Source organism: Copadichromis virginalis, linkage group LG5 (genome assembly GCF_057382275.1).
Source record: "Copadichromis virginalis isolate Kocher_CV1m ecotype Utaka linkage group LG5, C_Virginalis_male_GT1.1, whole genome shotgun sequence".
In the NCBI taxonomy this organism is placed as follows: Eukaryota; Metazoa; Chordata; class Actinopteri; order Cichliformes; family Cichlidae; genus Copadichromis; species Copadichromis virginalis.
In genome coordinates, this window is record NC_140622.1 from 3,103,387 (window position 1) to 3,126,075 (window position 22,689).

Genomic DNA, 22,689 nt, shown 5'->3' on the forward strand with positions numbered 1-22,689 from the left:
GGGATGGTTTATTTGGTAAAGTAAATCCATTAGGCCTCTTTCTTCGCCTTTAGACAATAATTCTGATGCAAAAGAGCCAAACGGGACAGGCAAAAAAATAAAAAAATAAAAATAAATATCAAATACTGATAGAATTCATTTAAATTGGTTGATCGGGCTTTTAAGAATAGTCCACTAATTTTTATGGTTGAGTTCGGGACTCATAAGGTTCAGAACCTTAATGTAAGCCTGCTTTATCCATTCCAGAACCTGTTTGTTTTTTTTTCGGGGGGGGGGGGGATCATTGTCCTGTTGGAACACCCAGCTGTTTCCAAGGTTCAACTTTCTAGCTGCTGATCTAAGGTGAGGTTAGAGACCTCCTTCTTCATCTTCGTTATTCTGTCTGCTATTTACTTTGTGCAATGTACCAGTAACACTGGCAGAAAAACTGCCTCAGAGCATATTACCATTAACATTGCACCAAAAATCGCACCTTTACTCCTCGTCATTGTGCCCAAATAGGTCAATCTTCATCTTTTCTGATCAAAACGCTTTTCTCCGTTTGAGCAGCTGGAGCTTGATTCTTCCTTGGTGTGGCACCATCTCAGTCCATAGCCACATAAAACTTACTTCCCTGTGGACAGTGAAGCTGGTGTTCAAGCAGTTTCAAATCAGTGGCAAGCCTCGATGGTTCCTGGACATCCTAACCGATTTTCTCATTCTGAGGGCAACAGTTTTGTTTGGGGTCTTATTCCAGAACTTAGCATAGTGCATAAGTAACTTTTGTACACTTATTTGAAATACTTCATTGTCCACAGTAGAGACTTGAACCCATGAGACTAAGATTAAGAGTCGGTTGCTCTTCCAACTAAGCCAACCATTCAAACAGTTCAAGCAAATCATTTTAAACCCCAAATTACCATGACACTTGTGCTTATTATGAGTGTATGTCAACTTCTGGGCACAACTGTGACTGCGTATAATTCTGAAACTTTGACATGCATTTTATTTCCTGTTGATTAGGTAACTCGTTTATAGGTTGTTTGGTATAATGATAACTGTTGAATATTTCACAGTCAGTTTGAATGGCACACTGCTTAGATCTTCATAAAGTGCATTTTAGTTGCTGGGAATAAACTACCAGATTTCTAGAGACATTTCTTTATGTTAGCCACTCGTCACATAACAACTGAATGTTATAATACTAAAACAGGTCAATGTCACCAGTGTGAGTCTGACTGGATTCAGTAAATTGTATCGAAATGGAAATCTGTAGAAAACTCGTAAGTAGTACAAACATAAACACATGATAATGGATGTGTTTACGCATGTTTTCTCAACTCATACAAAAATGTACTCACTGCTTCTGCTACCATGTCTTTAGCACAGACTCTGCATGAATGAATTAATTTATGCTTTCATTTGCGCCCCCTCCAATCTGACATGGCCCCAGCTGTACTAACTAATTTGCATAACGTTAAAAAACACAATTATCTTTTACAGTCAACATCTTTGTTTCTTCTGTTATTGCTTGTTTCTAGGCAACCAGGATCTGAGGAGAACACAAAATGATGCAGTGTACTACAACATCTGTCTATGTTTTTATGGCTATGCCAGAGGATATTTGCACAGTATCCAAATGTTGTCCACATTAGGAGGGTTTTTTTGTACTGTAATGAAAAGGCTACTAATACAATTCCTGTTAAGAACTAGACACACTTTTATCTCCATTAAAACCAAACAATAAAAAACATACAAAACCTGGTCTGTTGTGCAACATTCTTGTAGCCTGATCCATCCACTGCCTCAAGATAATAAACGTGAACACAAAAGTAGAGGCAAATCATCTGATTTCAGCCTGCAGAAACGTGATAAGAAGACTGCGTTCTAAAAGCAGCAAGAGTGATCAGCAACAAAAATGAGAAGGAGACAGAAAAGGGAAAAAGCACTTACCACTTAATCCAGCTAAAAGTAGGGTCAGGGTTTTAAAGGATGAGAAGAGAAGGAAAAAGGAACAGAGAAACATAAAGACACACAGCAAAGCCACCAACACTTTTACAAAGAGCCAAGCAACATGCAGCTAAACAGTACCCAAATGGACTAAAGGTAATAATTTTGTTGTTTAGAAAGCATAATGCTGTGAGGACAAAGACAGAACAAGACATGATGCAGCTAAGACCAAAAACCCCACAAAATAAAATCTGTTTCTCATCTCATCTCTCTCTCTCTCTCTCTCTCTCTTTGAATTTGAGTGATTAAAAAAAGAAACTTGACAGAGCCAGTATGAGTGCCAGAAAATCAAATCATGAAAAAAAAAAAGTGGACCGTGAAATCCTGTTTTTGACCAAGAATTTGTTAAAAACTTAAAGGCAAATACAAATATGAGAGCTGAAAACTTACAGAACTGAGATATAGGTGCATCGAGCTGTGGTGTTGTGCCTCCCCTTGCGTTGAGTTTCTGGACCTGGGTCGGAGGGACGGGCTTGTGGGACTGACCAGTGGCCCGGTACATTGCCTGCACCCATAGGATACGGTCTTGCTCGTCATCACTGGCAAAGATCACAGTATCACCCTCTTTTACTGCATTGAAAAATGTTCTGCCACCGTCGAGACCTGAAAAATAAACAAGGGAAGAACACTTGGTGTGGAAACCAGTTAACATTATAAGAAGATTACAAATATTTACCAGTAGCCCAATTAACCTAAACCCACTAACTGCATGTCTTTGGACTGTAGGGGGAGTACCTGGAGAGAAACTACATGCAAACACAGAAAGGCCACAGACAGATCCTGGATTTAAACCCAGGACTTTTTGTTAATCACCTCAATATCATGCTGCCCCAGATATTACTGTCATAATTTTAATTACTATTATTATTTTTTTCACAGATATGGGATAGACAAAGTATCTTTTTTCACTTCTGTTTTCTCCCTTTCTCTTCCCAACATAAACCAAAAGCAACAATTAGTTGGGTTGGTCTGACCTCTGTTCAGAATGAAGCTAGGTGGAGCAACACTATCTTCAATGTCATGCTGCTCTGTTGTATCTTAATTGCCCCTTAGGGATAAATAAAGTCTTTCTGATTCTGATTCTGAACACTTGGAATTATGTGAATTCTATTTGTTTTATGTGCAAATAAAACCATGATTTTCCTTTCATATCCACGGATAAATCCATCAATATTTCTGAGACTTATCTTTGGCTCCACAGACCTAAGTGAACACTGTTGGAGTTTTCAGTCATGCAGAGTTTGGATCTAATCAGGCAACGTGACCTTGGGACTATGGGTATGTCAGCCAATTTGGAAGTCAAACTGTGAAATTAGTCCTTGGACATTGCATGTTATCATCCACTGTGCCGCTGTGTGTGTTTGCAACGTTACCTGGCTGGGGGTCAGTATAGTCCACCGTGTAGCCCTCCAGCTGAAGGAGTTCTACAGGCTCGGCCTTCTTCTCTCTGTAGCTGCACATGGCAAAGGTGTACTGACTTACCTACACCAGTCACAATGAGAGGAAATATTCAGTTATCAGAACATGCTAAGAGTTGAACACAGGAAATCCAAATCCTCCTCAAGTGTCAATTAATGTACAGTAGACTCCTGTCAACAAAGGAATATTTCTTCACATGACCACATAACATATAATGAGTGGTGGAGACTGGCCAATATAAAGGTCTGGAATTTTCCTTTTAGATGGTTTTATTCCCACTGTATATACAGATACAGCCACTTAAAATGGCTGTCTCATCCCTGACGGTGAATGGTGGATGCTTAACGGATTCCCGACCAATTACCCACCGGTTGTTGGGCAGCCGTAATGATATCCCCTGCCTGTCACGTGGATGATGCAACCACGAGTGGTAGTGCCCCTGAGCAGCATTTAGAAATGTGGTAGAAAAGTGGTAATGTCTTGCGGCTCCACTAGGGGGAGCAATGTGAAGGCGCATTCATTTACAGGGTGTGAATTAGGCTACTTTTGGTGATAGTACATTAAGTAAAACTAAAAATTTGGCATGATGTTAAAAATACAGAAATTGTTACGACTAAGCTGTTAATAAGAGATTAACATAAATGTGGACATTAGCGCAATCCGGTTGTTCAGTGATGACGTGACGAATCCTACTTCCGGGCCTAAAGTAGTCTGCGTTTAATATGGCTTTTGTGTTGTTAACATGTTTAATGTTTTGTATTTTCTTCTATTTGATCTCAAAAAGCTCCTAAAACAGTCAGTGATCACTGTTGACCTCCCTCGGCTTTTATTACCGCTAATCATTTATTTAAGCTCAGTTTTTAAAACCTTAGGATGTAACTACAGCCCAGCCCATGCAGCAGTATATGAATGACTAACCTCGTATTGTGGATGGATTATCTCAGTTGTTCTCCTGGCTGAAGTTTGGTCCATCATGCCATGCAATTACATTTGTTCCTGACCACCGAGAACACTCACGTTAACTTTTATCGAGTGGAAAAAAAGTTAGCTTGTTTATATTATGCTAACATAGCTGTGTCGCTAGCGGTCACGTAGCACATCATTATATAGCAGCTAGCCCAACTTCAGTAACCCTACAAACGTCACTGCTGTTTAGTTTTCTGTCTTCATTTATGCTGGAAGTGATAACAGAGCTGTACGTTTTAATTTGTTTCCAAAACCCCGCAGTCAGGACATGCTATATTGTATTTAGATAGAAGCTAGCGAGCTAACTTCCTGCTAACTTCTAACTCCGTTAAATGTCATAAATTCCATTTTCATGGATGCCTGGATGTTAAACTCAATTGTTACACCTGGTAGAGCAGAACGCTGATCATTTTATTAAAGATGAAAGACTTTAGACACGGCTAGTGACGTCAGACTGAACAATCGGATAGCTATTTAAGACACAAACTCCTACCCTTGTGTGTGCGTGCCCTTATCATTTCACCTTGTTAAAGGTGGGTGGGTGGATAAAACCATCCGTGACGCTCTGAGATCCCGCACCGCTGCCTACAACACGGGACTCACGACGGGGGACATGGACCCGTACAAAGCTGCGTCATATAACGTGCGGAGGGCGGTGAAAGAGGCGAAGCAGCGCTACGGGAGGAAACTAGAGTCACAACTCCAACAGAGTGACTCTAGGAGCCTGTGGCGGGGACTAAGGACAATAACGGACTATAAAGCACCAACAACCGGTATGACGAACGCGGCCGTGACTCTGGCAGACGAGCTGAACACTTTCTATGCTCGCTTCGAGGCTGCAGCTAAGGACTCCAACGATGCTAGTGCAAGCGGCGCTAACGGCTGCAGACAGGAAGATACTGCCAGCACCGGAAACGTGCTCGTCATCTCCGAGCATGAAGTAAGGAGAGCCTTCAAGAGAGTGAACACCAGGAAAGCAGCAGGACCAGACGGCATCCCAGGTCGTATCCTCAGAGACTGCGCATACCAGCTAGCTCCTGTGTTCACTGAGATATTCAACATCTCTTTATCTCAGTCGGTGATCCCCACATGCTTCAAAGAGTCCATCATTGTTCCTGTTCCGAAGAAACCCCACCCTGCTTCTCTCAATGACTATCGCCCTGTAGCCCTCACCTCAGTAGTGATGAAGTGCTTTGAACGCCTGGTCAGAGACTTCATCATTTCTTCACTACCAGACACACTGGACCCACTACAGTTCGCTTACCGTCCAAATCGTTCCACAGACGATGCCATCTCTCATCTCCTCCACACATCACTCACTCACTTGGACACTAGAAGGGGGAATTATGTTAAAATGCTCTTCATAGACTACAGCTCTGCATTTAACACCATAATTCCCTCCACACTCACCACCAAGCTGGAGCATCTGGGACTCAGCTCATCTATGTGTCAGTGGATCTCCAACTTCCTAACTGGCAGACCACAGGCAGTAAGGATGGGCGGACATGTCTCAGCCTCCACCACTCTCAGCACTGGAGCCCCCCAGGGGTGTGTTCTGAGCCCCCTGCTGTACTCTCTGTACACATATGACTGTGTGGCCACTACCAGCTCCACCACCATCATCAAGTTTGCTGACGACACCGTCGTGGTGGGCCTGATCTCTGATAACAACGAGACGGCCTACCTGAAGGAGATTAGGAATCTGGAGAACTGGTGCCAGAGGAACAACCTCCTTCTAAACGTCAGTAAGACAAAGGAGCTGATAGTGGACTTCAGCACTAAGCAGGAGAGGAACTACCAGACCCCCGTCATCAACGAGTGCCCAGTGGAGAGAGTGGACAGCTTCAAATACCTCGGAGTTCACATCACGCAGGACCTGTCATGGTCCTGTCACATCAACACCGTGGTGAAAAAGGCCCGTCAGCGTCTCTACCACCTCAGACGCTTGAGAGACTTCCAACTGCCCTCCAAGGTGCTCAGGAACTTTTACTCCTGCACCATAGAGAGCATCCTGACGGGAAACATCTTAACCTGGTTCGGGAACAGCACCATGCAGGACAGACGAGCTCTACAGAGGGTTGTGCGGTCAGCTGAGCGCACCATCCGCTCCGAGCTCCCTGACCTGCACTCAATCTACAGCAGGCGGTGCTGGACCAAGGCCAGGAAGATCGTGAAGGACCTCAGCCATCCCAACAACAGACTGTTCTCTCTGCTGAGGTCAGGAAAGCGATTCCGCTCCCTGAAGACCAACACAGAGAGACTGAGGAGGAGCTTCTTCCCGCAGGCGATACGGTCTCTCAATCACACCACCACACAGTACTGACCCACACATATAGTTCTTACACACACACTGGACTTTCTGGACATTGTTTTCACTTCATCACTTAAATCACTTTAAGCATATTTGCACTGCACAAGACATAATGTGGATTGCACAACACTGGACATTATATTCTTCATTTCCAGTTAATACTTGTACAGCTGCTGTTATTGTGTATTTATTTATTTATATTTCTTCATACATTCTTATATAGTTCTATACTGTGTATTTTGTTGTACAGTTATTTTATTTTCAACTTTAATTTATATATTTTTTCTTATTCTCTCCCAGTTAAATTTACCCTTCATTCTAATTTGTGTTGTACAGTTATTTCATTTTTAACCTTAATTTATATTTTATTCCTTCCTAGTTAAATTTACCCTTTTTAATTTTTCATATTTATTTCCTATCTTATTCATAGCCTTTTCCTTTTTTGTTTTCTTTAGGTCACGAGCAGTTGTCCAAGCATTTCACTACATATCGTACTGTGTATGACTGTGTACGTGACAAATAAAAATTTGAATTTGAATTTGAAATGTTATGTGATCCATTTCTACCTCATGTAGCTAAAATGAGTATTACTAGCATCATTATTATTTTTTTACTGTGTTATACTAATGTTATAGTATGCATTTACACCAAGAAATGGATAGTGCATTAGTAAGACTATTAAAAAAGTAAAATGGGCTGTTTGTTTAACCTAACACATTTGTGCTGTAATATGTAGTGTAATATGACACTGACTAGACAGTGTAATGCTAATAGTGCTTTACACTTTGCAGTCAATAAAAGGCCAGTGCTAACCCATAAATCAGTGTATGAGTCTGGTTAAAGATAGTGGCTGTGGTTTTGTCATTGTTTCCTGTGCTGCAAACACGAACTGTAGTGACACCCTGTTGCTTGCTGTAGCTGGCCTGCTGTTATTGTAGCTGCCAGTCATACCAACTTGTCGTCACAAATCACCATGCCTGGCCAACAGACCATTGTCACCACTCCTCCTGTTGCAAGTGGCAGCTCTGACTCTATCTGAAGGTTCATTCTGAGCACGCGCACGTGTGTGTGTGTGTGTGTGTGTGTGTGTGTGTGTGTGTGTGTGTGTGTGTGTGTGTGTGTGTGTGTGTGTGTGTGAGAGACAAATGACAAATGCCCACTACTGATGAGCACTGATGAGACCTGAGGCCAAATAAAGAATGGAGGGAACAGCAGCTCCAGCAGCTCCAGCAGCTCCCTGGCCTCCAGGACACCACAACAACTAATCAGAATCTAAAGTACAGACAAGACACCACCCTTCTTTTCCATCCCAAAATGTTCTCTCACTCTCTCTCTCTGTGATAGGTTGATAGGATACATACACTGCTAAAAAAAATAATAATAAAAGAACAGAGCCATAGCAGTTCCTTAACCAAAGACTACATCAGCAGGACCCATATCTGCTCGTTTGCCGTTGAACAAAGGCAAACAGGATGAGCACTTCGTTCTGGAAAGGGCTTGGCTGTTTGTGTGTGTGTGCTATGACATGAATGCCATGAATGTTGTTAAAATTATTAAATCTTCATCAGGGACAGACAAATGTTTCTGATTAATCTGTGGACTTCAGGATTGTGGCAGCAGAGTTGGCTAGAGTCGTACCAGACTCCAAGTGACATTTCTTCATAGATCAAGAGAGCATGAAAAATGTGTCAGGTATATTAGGATAATCAGCTGCATAAATGGAGCAAAACAGGAGATAATTTCCTATGCTATTTTGGCATCCCACATTTCCATCTCTTTACCTAGAAGTTGCCATGCAGAAGTATTCTCCCTAGAGAAGATCAAGATCAAGTCTCTGGAGAAGAGACATGTTGGTCTCTGGAGGAGGCCAGATTAACTCCTTCATGAGTCATGAAGAACACTGACTATCTCATACTGAACTGAAAAGCCATTTTTTGGATGTGTTTCTAGAGGTATAGGTAATGTAAGGCAGCACCTTCTGTCAGCTTAATTACATCCAAGCTCCTGTCAAGCATCTACAGCAGTGACATGAGTGCCACTATTGTTGCTAAAATTCTTAAATCTACGAGGTCAGTTCCTTGATCATTAATATGCAAATTGTCGTGACCATTAATCAACATCTACTGATTAACAACCACTGATCAAAGCATTTCAGTCATTATGCAAATGTTCTGTTTATAAGGTTGGGGAAACCTGCAGTCAGCTGAGACTGAAGAAGTCATTTGGTTGATTGACGAAACCTTTCTCCCACTGAAAACATCCAGATGAACAGGATCAACCTTTTGAGATTTACTTACCTGGATGATTGAGACTGCACCAAGACATTTAGATGGTAGGTGGTTCGATCCATGGCTGCTCCCGTTTACAAGTCAAATCTCCTTGGGCAAGATACTAACTCCCAGCTGATCTTTGATGCATCCATCAGTGTGAATGTCTCTGAATGGGTGAATGGGGATGTTGTATAAAGTATCAAGCAGATTGAAGGCATTACTGCACAGAACACTCAGCTTCTACATATGTCTTCTGTCCAAGCTGTGCAGGTCAGTATTTTTTTAGTAAAGATCTAGCTCTGTCACGGACCCGGTTCCAGGGACTCGGGGTCCGTGAGCAGTGTGGACTATAATTATTATTATTATTATTATTTGAGGGTTGTGCCTTCTGCACTGCTGCTGTCCTGTGTTCCTTGTTTGTGTACTGGCAGGTGTGTATGGGTGTGTGCGTGTGTGTGAGGGTGCGGTCGTGACAGGCACTTTCAGGGCTGGTGGGTGTGGCCCTGCCAGCTGACCGGTCACACCCAAGAATCTCCACACACACCTGGTGCTGATCAAGCCTCGTCAGAGGAGCTACCAAACAGTGTGGCTGAGAGCTCCTTGATGCTGGATCGTTGAGTGACTTCCTGTCAGTCTCAGTAATATGTGCAAGGTTAGTGCCAGTTTGCTAAATACTCATGGCTGCCTTTGTATGCGTGTTTCCCCAGGAGGATTTGTGAAAATCAGGAAGCATACGGACGGTACACAGGGAACGGAGACTGAGCATGGAGCACGGGAGTAGGGGGTTCTCATTCCTCTCATCCCCACGGTCTGCCACACCTACCACGACAAGCTTCTTCTCTGCCTTCTCGATCTAGGGCGATCTTGGCTCAAGAGTTGGGAGTTCGCCTTGTAATCGGAAGGTTGCCGGTTCGAGCCCTGGCTCGGACAGTCTTGGTCGTTGTGTCCTTGGGCAAGACACTTCGCCTACTGCCAGAAGGGCCGATGGCGCGATATGGCAGCCTCGCTTCTGTCAGTCTGCCCCAGGGCAGCTGTGGCTACAACTGTAGCCTCCACCAGTGGATGACTGGGTGTGTAAAGCGCTTTGGGGTCCCTAGGGGGGACTAGTACAAGCCCTATACAAATACAGGCCGTTTACCATTCTCATCATCCCTGTCTCTATGCTCTATAGACAGGCCTTTTTATGCTCTATAAGAACCTTCTAAACTCTACAATTTTCCAGACTTGAACATGACGCCATGGAGTAAGATATCACTGACTCAGACAGCAGAAATTATCCAGATTTTTCTTTATGGCAAAAAAAAAAGACAAGAAATTTTGTTCAAAGGTCTTGAAACTTGTAATGAAAGTTTGTTTAAAGGTCACGAAGCTCATGGACAACGTTTCTATAGCTGAGCAACTGCATTCAAGCCCTATATCACCAAATGCAATGCAAAGAGTTTGATGCAGTGGTGTAAAGCACACTGCCACTGAACTCTAGAGAAGTGGAGACATGTACTCTGGAACGGAAAATCATGGCTCTCTCTCTGTCAATCCACTGGCCGACTCTGGGTTTGGTGGTTGGCAGGACAGTTGAGTGTGGCAGATGACCTATTCTCCTAAAATCCGCATATAACAGCTAAAATAAGCTATGTATATAGTTATGCAATTTAATATGCTACATCAACTTCATGTGCAGTAGACAACAGTGAGGGTGCAATTACTTGGAAAGAAAGCAACTGGACTTCTTCAGGTTTCTCGAAGATGTTTCACCTCTCATCTGAGACGCTTCTAAAACCATGGTGGTGAGTCCCAGGAATTTAAACCTTAATGGGGGTTGTCACTTAAGAGAGTTGTTGACCGACCACTGATCATGTTATCAAGGTTTGAAAAAAGGCTTGGGTCATTTTCACCAGAGGTTTTGGATTAAACCATTGCACAACCTTGCCTCACCTGAGATCACCTGATGCAAGATTTGACTGGGGAAGGGATCTCAAAACTGCATTGTAGGTGGCAGACACTTGGTGTCATAAGCCCCCCTGTTCCAAGATGGTCACTCATAGTGGACATAGATAGCCTCTTTTCACTGCTCTTGCAAACCATCTGTCTCCCTTTTCAAAATATGAACATTACATGCAATTACGTGTGCAAAAATTACAAAATGTACAGTTGCAAATTGAGGTAGTCCAAGGTTATAAATTCCTGTCACGTGTTTATGAGTCTAACAGTAGTGGGGAAGAAGGATGTCTTTAGTCTACAAGTCCTAGATTTCACACTTTGTACCTTTGTTGAAATGGTAGAAGTGTGAACTGACAGTAATGCGAGAGGGTAGAGTCTTTGGGGAGGTAACTATCCTGTGGACTCATGTGCATGACAGCAGATGTTCTATTGAGAGTGTAGTGGACTCCCTTTGATCTTTTCATCAGTTTTTACCACTCTCTGCAAGCATTTGCAGTCCATATCATTTGCTTTGCCGTACTACATGGTGACGTAGCTGGTCAAGATGCTCAACCATTGAGCTGTATAAGTTGTTGAGGATCTGGGTGACATGCTAACCTACCTCAGCCTCTTTAGAAAATATAGCTAGTGTGGAGCCCTTTTAACCAGCTGTGTGGTGAGATACTCACTATGTAGAATCCCAGCTATTTAAAGCAGACCACCCTGTTGACTTCAAGCTCCTGAATGCATGGTGGAGTCTCCTTTCCTTCATCATGTCCACTATCTCCTTCGTCTAGCCCGCGTCCGCGGTGAGGGTGAGGTTGTTGTCCTCACACTTTCAAATCAGTTTGACTCATATACCTCCAAGTCACGACAACAGTTGCCTCAAGGTGCTTTATATTGTAGAATAAGCAACCTAAAATAACATAAAAAAGCAGAAACAACCTATATAACCCCGCTAGGTACAGTGGGAAAGAAAAACCCCCTTTTAACAGGAAGACTGCTCCAGCAGAACCAAGGTCAGGGACAGTCTGCCATCTGCCCGTCCCTGGTTAGGGTGAGGGGATTAAAGCAAGAAAAATGCATACTGTGGAAGGGAGGCAGGGATTAACAATAAATAATGATTAAATATAATATAGCTTATAAAGAACTAGTGAGTGAAAAAGGTGAGTGAAAGAAACACTCAGTGCATCATGGGAAGCCTAGACCTATTGCAGAATAACAAAGGGGGGGGGGGGGGGGGTTCAAGGTCACCTGGTCCAGCCCTAACTATATGCTTTAGCAAAAAGGAAAGTTTGAAGCCTAATTTTAAAAGTAGAGATAGTGTCCGTCTCCTGAATCCAAACTGGAAGCTGGTTCCACAGAAGAGGAGCCTGAAAACTCCCATTCTACTTAAAATATGGAACAGGGAACAGTAACCAATATAGCGTTCCCAGGCCAGCCGAGAGATATAATCTCTCCAGCATGTCCTGGGTCTGCCCCGGGGCCTCCTCCCGGTGGGACATGCCTGGAACACCTCACCCAGGAGGCGCCCAGGGGGCATCCTTGTCAGATGCCCGAACCACCTCAGCTGGCTCCTTTCGATGTGGAGCAGCAGCTGCTCTACTCTGAGCCCCTCCCGGATGGCCGAACTTCTCACCCTATCTCTAAGGGAGAGGCCAGCCACCCTTCGGAGGAAGCTCATTTCTGCCGCTTGTATCCGCGATCTCGTTCTTTCGGTCACTACCCACAGCTCGTGGCCATAGGTGAGGGTAGGGACGTAGATCGACCGGTAAATTGAGAGCTTCGCTTTTACACTCAGCTCCCTCTTCACCACGACGGACCGGTGCAGCGTCTGCATTACTGCAGCTGCAGCCCCAATCCGTCTGTCGATCTCCGGCTCCCTTCTCCCATCACTCGCAAACAAGACCCCGAGATACTTGAACTCCTCCACTTGGGGCAGGAACTCATCCCCGACCCGGAGTGGGCACTCCACCCTTTTCCAGCTGAGAACCATGGCCTCAGATTTGGAGGTGCTGATCCTCATTCCCGCTGCTTCACACTCGGCTGCGAACCGTTCCAGTGCGAGCTGGAGGCCCCCACCCGATGAAGCCAACAGAACCACATCATCCACAAAAATCAGAGATGAGATTCTGAGGCCATCTTTTTGGGTCAGCTGGCTTTTTAGTTAGTTAGTTATAACTTAGTCTAGCAGTCCAGCCTAAAAGTAATAAATACATAAACTAGTTTTTCAGTGCCAATTTGAGATGGGATTGTGGTGTGAATGGTCCAGAGAGTGTTGTTTTGAGCCATTTTATGTACCTCACCTGCACATGCCGTGTAGGTGAGCCCGCACAGCACCGCCGACCACGACTCACCACATACCCCCATTGCCTGATTGAGGCTGGGAAGCCGTCCGGCCAAACCTACTCCCCTTAACTGGCTTCCAACCCAGCGATAGGGCCGTGTCCCTTCCAGAGGCCGGCCACGCCTCCAGCGGTGGCAGCAACGCTGGTCTGGAGACCGCCTGGTCGTGTCGGCTCGCCAGGTGGCCAAGTCGACATGACCCTGCAGGCACAGTCATGAGCTCCTGCTCACAGGCGGCTGGGCCGGCATCCGTCGGTCCAGATCAGGTCGTGCCCTGGGACCCAGATCGAGCAGACTCCCCTTGCACGGGGACCTCCACCTCCCCACACAGTTCCTCTACTGCTACCAGCTGGAGCGACTCCTCCACCGCTCCCTGCTGGAGCGGACCCTCGTGGACTTCCTCCATCCCCGGCTGGAGCGGCTCCTCCACCGCTCGTGGCAGGAACACTCTTTCACCCAGCTGTTCCCCCTCCTCTCGCAGGCGCGGACCCCCACGCGCCTCGTCCACCACCTCCAGCTGCCGAGGTGCCCCACATGGTTCCTCCACCGCCAGGTTCCACCTGTGGGGTTGGCGGCAGAGGTGTTGACTACGCCTGGAGCAATGTCGCCAGCTCCGCGATTCAGCCCAGGTGGCACTCAGCCTGGTCCCGCAGCTCTTCCCACCGGCGGCGCACCTCTGCCGCCTGCTCCCTCTGGGTGGCCGCTATTTCGGCCAGCATCTGGGTTTCGCCACCACTGTAGTGTGAATGAGACACGGCAGGTCCAGAGAGTGTTGTTTTGAGCCTTTTTTTTTACCGCGACTGCAGCTCACAAGCTGCCAGCCGCACATGCAACACACCACAATACCGAACAACCCCTGCTTCCCCGTGTGTTTGACATGGTGGGCACCGCCGACTATGCGTCGCCACAGGGATGTTTCTAATTGTAGAGATATTGGGCAAATGGAAGAAAGCAGTCCATATCGTGGTCAAAAACGAGTAACTGAAAATGCATGCTTCTAATGATACTGCCAAACAACGCAGGAAGAAGAAAATTCAAATAAACACAGGAAACAGTGCACAGGGTCAAGCTGGTCATGAAGCAGGGCTTTCGAGCAGTTCTGATGACCAGTCGGCCCACGCCAGGGCTGCAGTTCATGAGGTCAGTTGGTTGGCCCACAGCAGGGTCTAAGTAGTTCAGGGAGTTGGATGAGTGGCCAGCGGAAAAGGCTAAGAATCTCTGCTGCCTGGCTGGGAGGCCCCTAGTGAGGCGAAGAAACTTTGGGGGCCGGCTGGGTGGCCAATGCCAGAGATGAACCAGCTCAGGTGGCATGGCAGGAAGCTGCAGACAATGGCAGTCAGACAGCCCAGCAGGAGGCCATAAATAACAGCAGACACCCTCCAGGTCCTTGGAAAAAGGTACTGTGGACCCTCAGTTTGCTCAGGCTCTGACAGGGAAAAAATCCATGGTCTCAGTTCAGGTGGGGGAGGCCCCAGGTGGAACAACAGTCTCTGGGGAGGCTTGGGTCCAGGGGTTACAGAAACTGAGTTGAACAGAGGGCCTTTTTGCATAGGCTAAAAACAAACATGCTTGAAGGTTGTCTGAGATGCAACGAATACCGTCCTCTCATCAGAAAGCTTAGAAACAGAAAAATAATTTATTGAACTGGATCAGACATCTGACACTTAATGTGGGCATTGAGAAGCTTGTGAACACAAAATGGTGTCTTTATTAACAGTTTCAGAAACAGAAAAACCATTATAAATAAAAACTCAGCAATCCCTCCAATGTCTTTCAAGAAACAAGGCTAAGCCTTTGAAATCAGGGGCTCTGTCCCTAAATCATAACATGACGTAAATCACAGTTGTGGGAACAGAATGCTCCGATGAAAATCTGCTGCCTTAGAAACAGCCGCTTAACTTAACTTTATTGTCAACCACTGAAGTCCCTTTATTTGTGAGTTCAGCCGGTAAAATCAGTGTTTTTAAAACTTCAGGTCCAGACACTGACCACACAGTATTGTGATTTCTTTGTAGAAAGGTGAATGTACTGAGGTTCAAGCATAACACAGCAGGAAACAATATTTTTACTCAGTGTAGGAGCAACTTCAGAAAACCCATTTTCATCGGATGTGGGCCAGGACACCACATCAGCCGACATGGGCAAATGCAAAATGCAATTTTCCAAATGCAAACACATGTTATATATAAACAATCTATGCTATATCAGATTTAGATACTTTATTGTCATTGTCATTTCCACAACAAGAAATTAAGTGCATCTTCTACAGCACAAAAGAATAGAGCAATAAAAATGAAACAACTCAATAATAAGTAAGTAAAGGACCACAATAAACCACAGTCACAAACTCATAATTGTGCATAGTGTACAATCTTCTGTTAATTTCTTTCAAAAAAATGAACCTTAGTGCATTTGTATTTTTTATACTACTGGGAAATTATCATTTCAACTGTTCTGCCAAAACAATGTCAGACTCTGTAGTTTTCTCTCCTACCCAATTGGACCAGGATTGACATGTTTAGCCACATGTTACATCCCTTGGCTAGTTTAAGGGATAAAAAGGACTAACATAAAGTTAAATAGTGAAAGAGGAGTCCAAATGGCATTTCAAATGTTTACTTTCTGCTAGTTTAAAACTCTGTTAGGCTTAGACTGACATTTAACTTCAAGGAGAGCTAAGGCCTATACAGCAAACAAGGTTCAAGGTTCAAGGTTCTTTATTTGTCACATGCATAGTTATACGAGTATAACACACAGTGAAATGTAACCTGACGCGCTCCTCGACATGTGCAAAAATTGGGGGGGGGGTAGAGGAAGAACACATATATATATATATACATATATATATATATATATATATATACACACATATATATATATATATACACACATATATATATATATATATATACACATATATATATATATATACACACACACACACATATATATATATATATATATATATATATATATATATATTACCACGGTGGTCCCCGTGGTAATCGGAGCACTAGGTGCGGTGACTCCCAAGATAGGCGAGTGGCTCCAGCAGATCCCGGGAACAACATCGGAGATCTCTGTCCAGAAGAGCGCAGTCCTGGGAACAGCTAAGATACTGCGCAGGACCCTCAAGCTCCCAGGCCTCTGGTAGAGGACCCGAGCTTGAAGGATAAACCGCCCGCAGGGGCGTGCTGGGTGTTTTTATACATATATATATATATAGAACACGAGAAGCTGGAGAAATACCAAGGGCTCAGAGAAGAGCTCGAGAGGATGTGGAGGGTGAAGGTAACGGTGGTCCCCGTGGTAATCGGAGCACTAGGTGCGGTGACTCCCAAGCTAGGCGAGTGGCTCCAGCAGATCCCGGGAATAACATCGGAGATCTCTGTCCAGAAGAGCGCAGTCCTGGGAACAGCTAAGATACTGCGCAGGACCCTCAAGCTCCCAGGCCTCTGGTAGAGGACCCGAGCTTGAAGGATAAACCGCCCGCAGGGGTGTGCTGGGTGTTTTTTTTATATATATGTAGTATATACATTGGGTGAATGTGCAGTAGTAGCAGCCAGCAGGTGAATTCTGTACATTAATATGAATAGACATCTGACTATTTTACAGGATAGACAATATAAACATATTTAAAATTAAAGGAATTTGAAATGTACATTGTTCCTTGGTTTAGTGTCTGGAAGAGTCCTGTCTCAGTCAATTATAGATGATGTGAGAGGGCGGGTGTGTGTGTTTAGGGCCCGGATGGCTTGGGGATAGAAGCTCCTCTTGAGTCTCTCTGTCCTTGCCCGGAAGATGCGGAACCTTCTACCAGATTGCAGAAGTTGGAACAGTTTGTTGCCAGGATGGGACGGGTCCTTCAGTATCTGCGCTGCTCTAGTCCGGCATCTCCTGGTGTAGGTGTCCTGAAGCGGGGGGAGAGCAATCCTGCAGCAGCGTTCTGCTGTACGGATCACTCTCTGGAGAGCTTTTTGTTCCTTCACACAGCTGTTCCCAAACCACGATGTCATGTTCTGTGTGAGGATGCTCTCCACAGCGCCTCTATAGAAAATCCTGAGGATCTTTGGAGAGACCCTGAACTTCCTCAGTTGTCGTAGGTGATACAGGCGCTGCCTAGCCTTTTTGGTCTGGACCTGAATGTGGGCAGACCATGTCAGGTCTGAGGAGATGTGGACACCAAGATACTTGAAGGACTGCACCCTCTCCACTGGAGCTCCATTGATGATAATGGGCTTGTAGTCTCTGTGCTGACTCCTTCTGAAGTCCACCACCAGCTCCTTGGTCTTGCCGACGTTCAGCTGGAGGTGGTTGTCCTGGCACCAAGATGCCAGATTCTTCACTTCATCCATGTAGGCCGTCTCATCGTTGTTGGAGATGGCACCCAACACCACTGTGTCGTCAGCAAACTTCACAATGGTGTTGGAGCCATGGGTGGCCACACAGTCTGAAGTGTAGAGGGAGTAGAGCAGTGGCGAGAGGACACATCCCTGAGGTGCCCCTGTGTTGATGGTGATACTGTTAGAGATGCATCTACTCACCCTCACCACCTGAGTTCTGCCAGTGAGGAAGTCCAACACCCATGCACACAGACGGCTGTTAAGTCCCAGATCCCTGAGCTTTGTGAACAGTCTGCAGGGCACTATTGTGTTAAACGCTGAACTGTAATCAACAAACAGCATTCGCACATAGTTACCCTGTTTCTTCTCCACATGGCTGAGAGTGGTGTGTAGGACGTGGGCGATGGCATCCCCTGTGGATCTGTTGGATCTGTAGGCGAACTGCAGCGGATCTGTGGTGTCTGGGATGGAGGAGGAGATGATGTTCTTCAGCAGCCTCTCAAACACCTTCATTACTACCGAGGTCAGTGCAACTGGCCGGTAATCGTTCAGGGATGAGGGCTTGCTGTTCTTGGGCACAGGGATGATGGTGGATCTTTTGAAGCATGTGGGGACCACAGACTTCGCCAGGGACTCGTTGAAGATGTAAGTGAACACACCTGCTAGCTGGTCAGCACAGCAGCGCAGCAGATGGCCGGTGATGCCGTCTGGCCCCGCCGCTTTCCTTGTGTTCACTCTCCTCAATGCTGCTCGGACGTCATGCTCCGTGATGCTGGTCACCGGTCTCTCGCTGATGACGTCACTGTCCTCGGTAGTCAGGCGGTAGATAGCATTAGCCGCCTGGCTAACCTCGAAACGGGCGTAGAGCTGATTCAGCTCGTTGGTGAATGCAGAGTCGGAGTTGATCAGCGCAGTGTCCCTGGCTTTGTAGTCCGTAATGGTGCGTAGTCCGTGCCACATACTCCGTGTGTCGCCCTGGTGGAAGCGGGACTCCACACGTTCCCAGTACCTGCATTTGGCATCTCTCACCGCGCGCCGCACGCCGTATGAGGCCGCTTTGTAGGCGCTCATATCGCCAGTGGCGAGACCCGCGTTGTAGGAGGCGGTCCTGGCGTTCACTGCAGAGCGGATCGATCTGTCCATCCACGGTTTCTGGTTTGGGAATGTGGTGACTCTCGCAGTGGGGATAATCTCCTCCGCTAGCATATTGACGAAGCATACTACTACTTCCATAAACCGTTGATGTTGACTGCGCATGCTCTGAACATGTCCCAGTCGACGTCGTTGAGTGAGTCCTGTAGCGTAGCTCCTGATTGGGCAGATCACCGTTTTACCTCCCTCGTGGTCCACGTAGAATCTCTGGCGGCCAAGAAGGGTCGGGTTTAAAAGTGTCCAAGATTAGATGTGCAACCTTGGCACCGATGTTTACAAGTGATCCGCTGTCGCATACTATAAGACTAGAGGATTTTGGGATGTAAACCAGAGCAAAAAATAAGTAAAAAACAAGAAAAGTGGATAGTCAGAGCAGAGCGGTCAGGAAGGCGTCTGGACGTGGCCGCGCCATCTTGTCACAAAACACAAAACATCCCTAAAAGGAAATAATAACTCCAAGGAAAACAAAGTGTACAGCCAACAACAATAACCTATCTAACTAGCACATGAAGAGGAAAAACTGAGGAATAACAAAAAAAGGCAGCTCTCCCCTTACAAACACAGTCTAAACAAAGTCACATGAGGTTGAAATATAAGTCAAAGGCATTTAAGCCTGCACAACGCAGTGAGTACGGCAATCAAAGTAGCCAGAAGGCCCAGAAATAGAGCTCTACAGACATTATATAGGGCTTTGCTGATTAATAATTGACTTGATTAAGGCAGCAGCACCCAATCAGGACAGAGGAGGTGGAGCCTAGACAAGACACAACGAAACTAATATCCTTGTTAGGGATTTAACCCTACCGCATGTTCTCCTTAAATTGCTGTTTGTCTGAGTGGTGTCCCAGAAACGATGTGGGCTTCATAGATAATTGGCAAATCTTCTGGAGGAAACCTGGTCTTGTTAGGAGAGACGGCATCCATCCCACTTTGGATGGAGCAGCTCTCAGTTCTAGAAATCTGGCCAAATTTATTAAACCACCCAAAAGTAACTATGCAGAGTTGGGACCAGGAAGCAGAGTTGCAGTCTTACACGCTTCTCTGCAGCTTCTCTCCTCCTGTTACTCCCCAAAAACCCATCTCCATAGAGACTGTGTCAGCTTCCAAAAAGACAAAAAACAAACTAAAAACCAGCAACAAACAAGTTAAACATAAAAACTCACAAAGAAAGAACAATACAGTATCCACATCTGAACCAAAGAGTAAAACAGTGAAATGTGGATTATTAAATATTAGGTCTCTCTCCTCCAAGTCTCTGTTAGTACATGACTTAATAATTGATCAACAAATTGATTTACTATGCCTTACAGAAACCTGGTTGCAGCAGGATGATTATGTTAGTTTAAATGAATCAACACCCCTGAGTCACGCTAACTATTAGCATCCACAAATCAGAGGCCGAGGGGCGGTGTAGCAGCAATTTTTCACACCAGCTTGGTATTCAACCAAAGACCAAGACAGACTTTTAATTAATTTGAAAGCCTGATGCTTAGCCTCGTCCACCCCAGCTGTGAAACTCAGAAACCAGTCTTACTTGTTATCATCTATCGTCCACCTGGGCCTTACACAGAGTTTCTCTCTGATTTCTCAGACTTTTTATCTGATTTACTGCTCAGCTCAGATAAAATCATTATTGTGGGTGATTTTAACATCCATGTAGATGCTAAAAATGACAGCCTCAACATGGCATTTAATCTGTTATTAGACTCAATTGGTTTCTCTCAAAATGTAAAAGAACCCACCCACCACTTTAATCACACTCTAGATCTTGTTTTAACATATGGCATAGAAACTGAACATTTAACAGTGTTTCCTGAAAACCCTCTCCTGTCTGATCATTTCCTGATAACATTTACTTTTACAATAATTGATTACACAGCGGTGGAGAGTAGACTTTATCAAAGTAGATGTCTTTCTGAAAGCGCTGTAACTAAGTTTAAGAATATAATCCACCCACTGTTATCATCTTCAATGCCCTGTACCAACACAGAGCAGAGCAGCTATCTGAACGCTACCCCAAGAAAGGTCAATTATTTTGTTACTAATTTTACCCACCTATGTCTCATTGCACTCTGAAATAAAAGCATAGTACAAATAAGCAATTAAAGTTAAAAAAAAGAAATCATTGAATCAGTTTATACACTAAAATGTATTCTAAAGTTTGACTCATCAAAGTAACCAACATTTGGCAGATATGACAGCTGAACACACCCGTGGCATTCTTTCTACAATAGAAATCAAATATTCTCCCATATCTGTTGCAGATGTTCCCATAAATGTGGACCTTGTAGGCTGCTTTGCTTTCACTCTTCTATCCAGTTCATCCCAAACCAGCTCGATGGGGTTTAAGTCTGGAGACTGTGCCGGACACTCCATGTTTTCAAGCTTACCTTCTTGTTCTTTTTTCCTGAGGGTAGTCCTGGTATAGCTTGGACTTATGTTTTGGGTCATTACCTTGCTGTAGGATGAACCCTTGACCAACTAGGCACATACCAGAGGGTACTGCATGGAACTGCAGAATGCTGTGGTAACCATTTTGGTTCAGGGTGCCTCTCACTCTGTACAAGTCACCAACTTGAACAGAGTGTACATTCCAACTTGTACATTCCACCAAAACTGCCCCTGACCATCACACTACCTCCTCCATGTTTGACAGTTGATGCCACTCACTGCGTAACCATCCTTTCACCCTACTCAACACAGTACAAAGATCCTGCGTGATGAACTGAGTAGTTCAAATTTCAATTCATCAGTCCATAATACCTTCTTGCACTCTTCAGTAGTCCAGTGGCGGTGTGTCATGGCCCAGACAACCCTCTTTGTCTTATTCTGACATTTTAGCAATGGCTTTCTTGCTGCAACTCATCCTGTCAAACCTGCAGCTTGAAGTCTTACTACTACCACTGCTTACTATGACCATTAACTCAAAAGCTGGAGAGGAAATGGTGAATCACAAATTTAAAAGATCATCATCTAGCCTGGTGAAATATTTTGCTGCTTTATAAAAAAAAGCCCTCCATAAAGCCAGAACATCTAACTACTCATCACTGATTGAAGAAAAACAAGAACAACCCTAGGTTTCTCTGTAGTGCGGCACTGTAGCCAGGCTGACAAAAAGTCAGAGCTCGTTTGAGCCACCCATTCCATTACCATTGACTAGTACCGACTTCACTAATTTCATCACAGATACAATTTGAACCATTAATGAAAAAATTACTCATAACTGTGTCACAGACATAATATTATATACAGCTGGTTTCAGTACCATCAATATTTATTTAGTCATTTTCTCCAATTGATCTTTCTAAATTAACTTCAGTAATTACTTACCCCAAGCCATCAGTGTGTCTTTTAGACCCCATTCCTACAAAACTGCTCAAAGAAGTCCTGCCATTAATTAATGCTTCCATCTTAAATATGATCAACCTATCTCTAATAATGTACCATGGGCCTTCAAGCTGGCAGTAGTTAAGCCCTTACTTAAAAAGCTATCTCTTGACCCAGCTTTCAGTCTCCAACCTTCCTTTTATCTCAAATATTCTTGAAAAAGTAGTTGTCAAACAGCTAACAGATCATCTGCAGAGGAATGGTTTATTTGAAGAGTTTCAGTCAGGTTTCAGCGCTCATCACAGCACAGAAACAGCTTTAGTGAAGGTTACAAATGATCTTCTTATGGCCTCTGACAGTGGACTCATCTCTGTGCTTGTCCTGCTAGACCTCAGTGCAGCATTCGATACTGTCGACCATAATATCCTATTAGAGCAGTTCGTGTAAATGGAGAGACCTCTTGAACCACTAAGGTCCAAAATGCTGCAGCAAGAGTCCTGACAGGAACTAGAAAGAGAGAGCAGATTTCTCCTGTTTTGGCTTCCTGTTAAATCCAGAATTCAAAATCCTGCTCCTCACATACAAGGTCTTAAATAATCAGGCCCCATCTTATCTTAATGACCTTGTAGTACCATATCACCCTATTAGA

At 44.8% G+C, this 22,689-nt stretch overlaps 1 protein-coding gene across 4 annotated transcripts in view; it reads right to left on the reverse strand.

Annotated features, from left to right (window-relative positions):
• The window catches only part of LOC146708760 (calcium-dependent secretion activator 1-like), a 344,830-nt gene that overhangs the window by 174,276 nt on the left and 147,865 nt on the right, over positions 1–22,689 (reverse strand). For all 4 annotated transcript variants that reach the window (XM_085455584.1, XM_085455583.1, XM_085455585.1 and 1 more), the window contains exons 10-11: positions 3,363–3,471; positions 2,380–2,592 (exon numbers count right to left, since the gene is read on the reverse strand). In XM_085455584.1, coding sequence (XP_085311710.1) covers positions 2,380–2,592; positions 3,363–3,471 — 322 coding nt within the window. The remainder of the gene's footprint in view (positions 1–2,379; positions 2,593–3,362; positions 3,472–22,689) is intronic.